The following is an 8096-nucleotide window of genomic DNA, read 5'->3' as shown; positions in this document are numbered from 1 at the left end:
GGGGGAAATAACTTTTTGTTTCCAAGCGAGTTTTTTAATAAATGTAAATTCCTTGGCCAGCATAAAATTATAATTTCTCTAATAAAATGTTCGTGTTACCACAATCATATGTTTTCTACAAAAACACGGTGTAAGCCAAATTCCTTTCCAGATTTTTCAGCAGAATTTGTTATTTGTTCTAAGGTCGCATAAACATCAATGTTCTTATCGTTAGTAAAATCAAATTGATATCGTTGAAATAATTTTTTTTTTAATTTGATACTAATTTGCTATAAAATATTCTTTCTAACAGAAGAGTAAAGTAGTAAAACTGTATTTGTGTAAACTTGAATCAGTCTTAGCTTTTACTTCTTGTATAAATCGAATTTATAAAAATATTTTGCGATAAAGTAAGTGTAAAAGTCTGACAATGAACGATCACATACGTTCTTTTAAATCCTTAATCAAAAGAATGAGAAGGGACAGTAATACTCTACGATAAACATATTAGTGTATAAGATCATTGTTACATGTTTTTATATCAAAACTGTAACCATAAAGTGTTGTTAAGAATCGTAATGGTAACCATAAATTGTTGTTAAGAATCGTAATGGTAACCATTAATATGTTGTTAAGAATCGTAATGGTAACATTTATCATAAGAAATTACGTGACGTTTAACAAAAATTCGTTCTGGATTTTTATTTACATCATAAACGGCCAGTAGCCAGCTTAGCTCCCACAACAATATGCTGTCCGTGATTACACCAATATAAGGGGATCAAGGATGGGCAACAGTGTTAAGTTTTAGTCAGTGAGTAACAATCAGCTTCTGCAGAAGTGATCGCTTTTTTATAAGTGGAGTCATATTATTTGGTCGAGGATGGACAGCAGAGGCAAGTTTTAGTCCATCCCGAAAGTATATAGCTGATATGTCAGAGACTAACAATCAGCTTCTGCAGAAGTGATCGATTCAGGATAACAGGATTAAAATGAAAAGAATTAGAATGGAATACTTTGCCATGTATTAGTGGTATATCTAATATATATACAACCGCATGTGTAACTGACTGACTGACTGACTCACTCACTCACTCACGTATACTAATTCTAACCTACTTCCAGATGAGTTAGAGACTTGAAATTTGGTACACAGATAGCTTTCCACGTGTAACCACCAGGAAAATCCCGAAAAGTGAGAATTTTTCATTTTAAACCCCTTAAAAAAATCAAAAATGGCGGACGCATTTTCTCCCCGTGTAGACCTTTCGTAGGCGCTCGATTGTGACTTAACGAAGCATCCTATCGAAAAACGGAGCCCACTTACAGTATTCTCCTTGAAACTCTCTACAAGTTTGCAATTTAAACTTTTGCTCTATCTCTTAAAGTGTATATACAGGAGGCGCGAGAAGTTGAAAAACGTATTTTTTGAAAATTTTCAAAAATTTCTAATAAAAAAAAACAAATTTTTAGAAAATAAATAATAACACCATAAGATGCATCGTGAAATTCTACACCAATAAACAGTTTTGAAGTGTCTCAATATGTTTACCCAATCCCGAGAAATAAATAATGTTGTGATATAGTAGATAGGGACATTGCGATGATGGGTGGGGGAGGGGGGGTTAACGTAAAGATAGTCCTAGGTTAACTTTTTTGGTGTCGATAGATAGGGAAAAATAATTCAGAGGGGTGGGGGACGGTCCAGGGGTGGAAAAAATTTCGTCATTTTTTCGATATCTCTTACCGTTTACGAGATATTTGCAAAAAACTGTCATTTTTTTGCTATTTTTCCACCCATCTTCATTCGCGTTTCCAAAAGTCAACAGCAAAATTCAGTTGCTGCTTTCCGAAGTGATAGTTTTGTGTCGGGACAACATTAGGGATCCTAGTGAAGAGAATTGATGGCCTTAGCGACTTCTGTACGGTACGTAGGAGTTGATATCCCTAGATGTCTATGAAATCCAAACTTAACTTTACGTTCCTACTCAGTCTACATTGACTACTTGAATAGCCGTACTCTTAACTTGGCTGAATATTTTCGGTTTTATACTAGGCTTTATTTTTTTGTTGTTTCCTTAATGGATTGACTGTTTCAGTAAAAAATATATGTATTTTACGTTTAAATAAAAGTTCACGTTCATCGTTCTTAACATCCAAGTGACTACTTCTATTCTACTTCTTTGCTTTCTTTTCTTTCTTATTACGCCATATTGTGACCAATTTTCTTACTTTTCTTTTGTGTTCTCGTTGTTTTTTATCTTATATCTTTTTATTATTTTTTTACTTAGTTAAAGCTTATAACTTCCTTTTTAACTTTTTAATATTTATTGAAATCAGCTAAATTGTAGATAGAGGCGGGCACTGTTGTTGACGTCCAAGTGACTATTTCTGCTTCTTCGCTGTACTATTAGGCAACATTTTGCCCTTTTTTCTGACTGTTTCCTTGTGTTCTCGTTGTGTTTTTTGTGTTCTTAATTGAAGCTTATATTCCTTTTTAATTATTGTTTAATTTTTTTATTCCTTTTTATTTGACGTTTAAAATGAATGCATTCCTGGAGGGAATGGTAAGAGAGGTTGAGAGTGGGGGACTATCTTAGTACTGACCATATGGATAGATAGGTTCGGAAGCATACTGGATGAAAACACTGAGTATCATCCTGTAAGCTGTTCGGCCATTGCTGCAATGGAAGGTGTTTCGGCTGTCGCTACACCTCACATACAAATTCTGTTCTCGGGAAGATCGACGCCAGTTCTATCGGTCATTGGATTGTGGTCTTCCACGATGGCAGTAATTTGTATGTGTACGACAGTCTGAACAGTGCCCACCTCACTGCAGACCAAACTAAGCTGCTCTCCCTTCTGTTCCCGGACCTATCCATCGTTCCAGCATTTATTCCCGTCCAAAGGCAAGAAAACGGTTTTGACTGCGGCGTATTCGCCATTGCTAATGCTACTTCACTTGCCCTTGGCCGGGACCCAGCCAAACTGCGCTATGATATACCATCAATGCGCCCCCATTTGGCTGAAATGCTGCGCACGGGTAGACTGGATATGTTCCCTACGCTATCAGTGTCCTCTCCTCCTGAGCCAATAATCAAAGATCCTAATTCTACTTGTTTAAGCATTGTCGAATCTTTACCGCCATTAGAAATAAGTACCATGTCCGTCTGTGCTCCAGTTAAAAAGGGGCCGGGTAGACCTAAAAAAGTGAAACGTGGCCGCCCTAAAACTCTTTCAACCACTAAGGAGGAGCAGATAAAAAATTCAAAGAAAAAGTACTCCTCAAACAATCCTCAAGTCAACAGGGACGCAGTGAAAAGATATACTGAACAGCATCCTCAAGTCAACAGGGATGCTGTTCATCGTTACACTGAGCAGCACCCTCAAGTCAACCGAGATGCTGTTCAACGTTACACTGAGCAGCACCCTCAGGTCCACCGAGATGCTGTCCAGCGTTACACTGAGCAGCACCCTCAGGTCCACCGAGATGCTGTTCAGCGTTACACTGAGCAACATCCTCAGGTCCATCGAGATGCTGTTCAGCGCTACACTGAGCAGCATCCTGAAGTTCACAGGGGTGCTGTTCAGCGTTATACAGAAAAACATCCTGACACAAATTTACAAAAAGTACAAATATTTCGAATAAAAAATCCTAAATTGACAGAATTAAGGCACATTTCCAACATACTAGCACGACGTGTAGTTGAACATGGCCCAATGGCGTATTGGAAAATAGATAATTTAGTCTATATTAATTCTTACAAACTAAAAAAAATAAGTTTATGGGACGAAAACATTTCAAAGTGTCCTCATTGTCATGCAAGGCTGTTCGATGAAGAGAAGGATAGGAAGAAATGGTGTTGCGGTGAGGGATCTTATAAAGTCCATAATTTACCTCCTCTGGACGCCAGTTTCTATTCTAACCGTCTGTTCATCGAACGAGCCCGTGCCTACAATGACTTGTTTGCCTTCTGCGCTCTCGAGGTGACTGGGGGGTACCGTCATCCTTCAGGCCTCGCCTTCTTTAAGATCGAAGGTAAGATGTACCACCAGGTTCACAGTCTGGACGCTCCAGGTCAAAAGTTTAGGACCAAGGGAGGTGATGTCCAGTTTGTGAACCGGTGCCGCCTGTACATAGATGATGGCGAGGAGCGCAAAAACATTGCCATGGGTAGATCATTGAACTCAGAAGTCATTGATGAAATTAATACATATCTTCTTTCCTGTAATCCTTTCATCAATGATTTCCGTAGATTGAGTGATGAGCCTTCAGTCAACGCTCATTTGGAATTTGAAGTGACCAGCAGATCTACCCATGGCCCTGTTCTTGGAGATAGGCAAACAGGCATTGAAGTGCACGCTGTATTGAGCAATGAAGACACCATAACTGATCCAAGAAAATTGACCATCTGGAAGAAGAGTGATAGGCGTCCGTCTTCCGTTGACCTCTTTAGCCCCTTAATGGAGCCTTTCCAATATCCGTTGCTCTATCCTCAAGGTAATTTAGGGTGGCATATTGGGCGCTTAGACAACCACGGGGGGAAACTTTCACAATACAATTACTCTAGATGTCTCCTCCTCTCCGATCCCCGTTTCTCGCATTTCGGCAGGCTGTCTCAAGCATGGCAGGTCGAGATGTTCGCGAGGTACGAGGAGGAGCGTCTAAGATTTATTCGTTTCTCCCAAACGCGTTCTGCTGCTCAAAATTCCTTGAGGATAGGACCACTGGACGAGCTCCTTGAAGCTCAACGGGGTAGGCAAGCTGGTGGGCAGGTTTTAGGCGACATCACCCGCGATGAAACAGTCTTGGGTGAGGGTGGGGTGCAGGCTGGAAAAGTTTACCTCCCAAGTTCGTTTACCGGTGGACCCAGATACATGAAGGTACATTACGAGAACGCAATGGGCCTTGTGTCTCGTCTGGGTTCACCTACGTTTTTCCTGACGTTCACCTTCAGTGCTACTTGGGAGGAAAACAAGAAGGCCTGCCCTCACAACAGCGGGCGCAGTGACCCCTCAACAGCCTGCAGAATCTTCCAGATTAAACTTGGCGAACTCCTCCGAGATCTGCGCAGCGGAGCAATGTTTAGCCGTCCGGTTTACATCGTCTATGTCATTGAAATGCAAATGAGGGGCCTTCCTCATGCCCACATTGTGTTTAAAATTGACGGCGATGGACCGGTACAGGCACGTGACATTGACTCCGTAATACGCGCAGACATCCCTTCGGAGGAGGAAGCCGCTGGAAGACTCAGGAAGTTGGTGCTGAAACACATGATTCATGGTCCATGTGGTACTGACCACCGCACCGACTTCCTGTGCTGGGACTCTGCAAAGGGGCACTGCAACAAGTTCTACCCCAAGCCTGCCTGCCAAACCACCCACGTGGACGAGAGGGGGTTCGTCCAATACAAACGAGACTACACAAACGAAGGCTTTATCACATCACGGAGGAGACAGATCAAAGTGCATGATGGCTGGGTCGTTCCGTACAATTCCGCATTACTGCTCAAATACGAGGCGCACATAAACTTGGAGCTTGCTTCTACTCGTCGCGTAATCAAGTACCTCTTTAAGTACCTCATGAAAGGCGGTTCTCTCCAGAACGTAACCGTCACTCCCCTGGGGAAACAAGAGGATGAGGTCGAGCATTACGTGACGAAGAGAATGGTGGGTGCCAGCGACGCATGCTGGCGTCTTCTCGACTTTCCTGTGTCAAAGCTCGAGCCCACCGTTGACTGTCTTCCCGTGCATTTAGAGGGCAAACAAAGTGTTGTCTTTCGGCCGAGACAGCTCTCTGATGCAGTCACTCAAGCAAGCTCCAAGCTTATGGTCTACTTCAATCGCCCGCACCATGAAACTTTTGACAATGTCACGTACCAGACATTTTACGAGAAGTTCATGGTGCACACTAAGCGCCCACGTACTGCGGAATTGTACGAACACCCCGATGGCCATCACTTTGTAACGACTCGCCAGCGTGGTGAGAAGGTATGTAGGTTGATGTGGGTCTCTCCCAACCGAGGAGAACAATACTACCTTCGTATTCTACTTATGTCTACACCTTGCCGTGGTTACGTTGATCTTCTGGCTCGTGGCGGTCCTGGTTGCCGGACGTTTCAGGACGTAGCCCGCAATCTCGGCCTGGTGGAAGACGAAGAAGAATACAATCACGCGCTGCGCGAGGCATCTACGTTTATGACTGGACCTAGGCTCCGTTCCTTCTTCGTGATCCTCTGCAACATGGGAGCTCCCGCTGCTCTTCTGTGGGAGTCTTTCAAGAACCACCTTAGCGAGGATCACTTAGAAAGGAACCCTCTCGACCCTGAACTGGCGGTGAAACTTACCTTGATAGACATCGATCGGAGCCTCCGCCAGCAGGGATCGTGCTTGAAAGATCATGGACTCCCCTACGTCGAGGATGACACGACTGAGTTAGGTAGAGAGCTACTCAACTACGGCGAGAACCTCCAGCGAACCATCGTTGAGGACTGGGTGCCCAAACTCTCCCCAGACCAGCGCCGTGTGTTTGAGTACGTTCGCTCTCTGCTTCTCAACCCCCGTGACCGACGCACTTCTAGAATCATATTTCTGGACGGTCCCGGGGGTTATGGGAAGACCTCTCTGATTCGTGTCATCCTTGCGTATGTCCGTGGTTGTCGACAGGTTGCACTCGCCGTGGCTAGCTCAGGGATTGCTGCAAGGAACATGGCTGGAGGAACAACAGCACATAGCATGTTCCGACTCCCTCTAGACCTAGGTCACGGCACAGGTGTGTGGAACATCACCAACGGGTCCCAGCGAGCAGAACTCATCAGAGCAGCACAGCTCATTGTGTTTGATGAGGCCCCGATGGCACACCGCTACATCTTCGAGATGATCGACAGATCCCTCCGGGATCTCATGAATAGTAGTGTGCCATTCGGGAATAAGATCTTCATCTGCTCCGGGGACTTCCGTCAGATTGCGCCCGTCGTTGAGAAGGCTCGCACACCAGCTGATGTCGCGTGCGTGTCACTTCGGGCGTCACATCTGTGGCGACTGTTCACACTATTTTCCCTGACGACACCCCAGAGAACTAGTGGTTCCATTGACTACTCCAACTTCCTCCTTGGAGTAGGCAATGGAACAATAAATCCTTTACTTTTTGGAGAAGGCCGCGAGAGAGAGTCTCTCATTCCCCTCACTGGGGTGAGATGCCTCACTTCTCTCGCGGACTTAATAACGGATGTGTTTCCTCCTGGTGTTCTGCGAGATCCTGATCTTTGTGCGAGACGGGCAATACTCTCAACTCTGAATGTGAACGTCAAGGAGATCAACGGTCGCATCCTAGACCTCATGGACGGGCGCATTCATGAGTTGAGAAGCGCGGACACCGTGGACAGAGAAGACGACGACGGGCTGGATGTGGACGTAAATCTCCTCAACCAGGCCACTGGCAAAGGAGTGCCAGATCACGTCCTGCGTCTCAAGGTCGGCTCCGTATGCTTAATCATGAGAAACTTAAATATCGGTGATGGACTCGTGAACGGCACCAAAGTCATTGTGACGGCGATCAGCAGCCGACTGATCACCGTCAGACTTATCGGCAACACGCAACCTATCGGAATTCCCCGGATTACGTTCAGGTTCGCGTTTGCCGAAGGATCGCCGCTCCGGGTTTGTCGCCGTCAGTTCCCCCTCATGTTGGCGTACTGCATGACTGGTCACAAGAGCCAAGGCCAGACAATTGAGTACGTCGGAGTCGACCTGAGAACGGACTGCTTCACTCATGGCCAGCTCTACGTCCTGTTGAGCAGAGTGAGACGTCCAGACGACATCGTCGTTCTTGTACCAGACGACAGAATAGTAGAAGGAGTCGCCTATGCAAAGAATATTGTATATGACGAGCTCCTTCTAAACACTGATTAAGTCTTCGGCAGTAGGCTAGGGGATCTGCCACTTAAAAAAAACTCCCCGTCGTGATTTGACCTAGCAGTAGGCAAAGGGAACTGCTTTACCAAAACTCCCTGATGATTTCATTAGCAGTAGGCAAAGGGGACTGCTTCACCAAAACTCCCTGATGATTTCATTAGCAGTAGGCAAAGGGAACTGCTTTACCAAAACTCCCTGATGAT

General features: G+C 44.7%; 1 protein-coding gene across 1 annotated transcript; it reads left to right on the top strand.

The window, feature by feature from the left end:
• The first annotated feature begins 2522 nt into the window (after positions 1-2522).
• LOC124371563 lies at positions 2523-7890 on the top strand. Its single transcript, XM_046829911.1, has 5 exons — positions 2523-2546; positions 2647-3175; positions 3333-3609; positions 3807-5076; positions 5167-7890. Exons 1-5 carry the CDS (start codon positions 2523-2525, stop codon positions 7888-7890), a joined length of 4824 nt encoding a protein of 1607 aa, XP_046685867.1.
• The last annotated feature ends 206 nt before the right edge of the window (positions 7891-8096 follow it).

The sequence above is a fragment of the Homalodisca vitripennis genome, unplaced genomic scaffold (genome assembly GCF_021130785.1).
Source record: "Homalodisca vitripennis isolate AUS2020 unplaced genomic scaffold, UT_GWSS_2.1 ScUCBcl_1629;HRSCAF=5498, whole genome shotgun sequence".
In the NCBI taxonomy this organism is placed as follows: domain Eukaryota; kingdom Metazoa; phylum Arthropoda; class Insecta; order Hemiptera; family Cicadellidae; genus Homalodisca; species Homalodisca vitripennis.
This window is presented reverse-complemented; position numbering and strand designations above follow the sequence as displayed.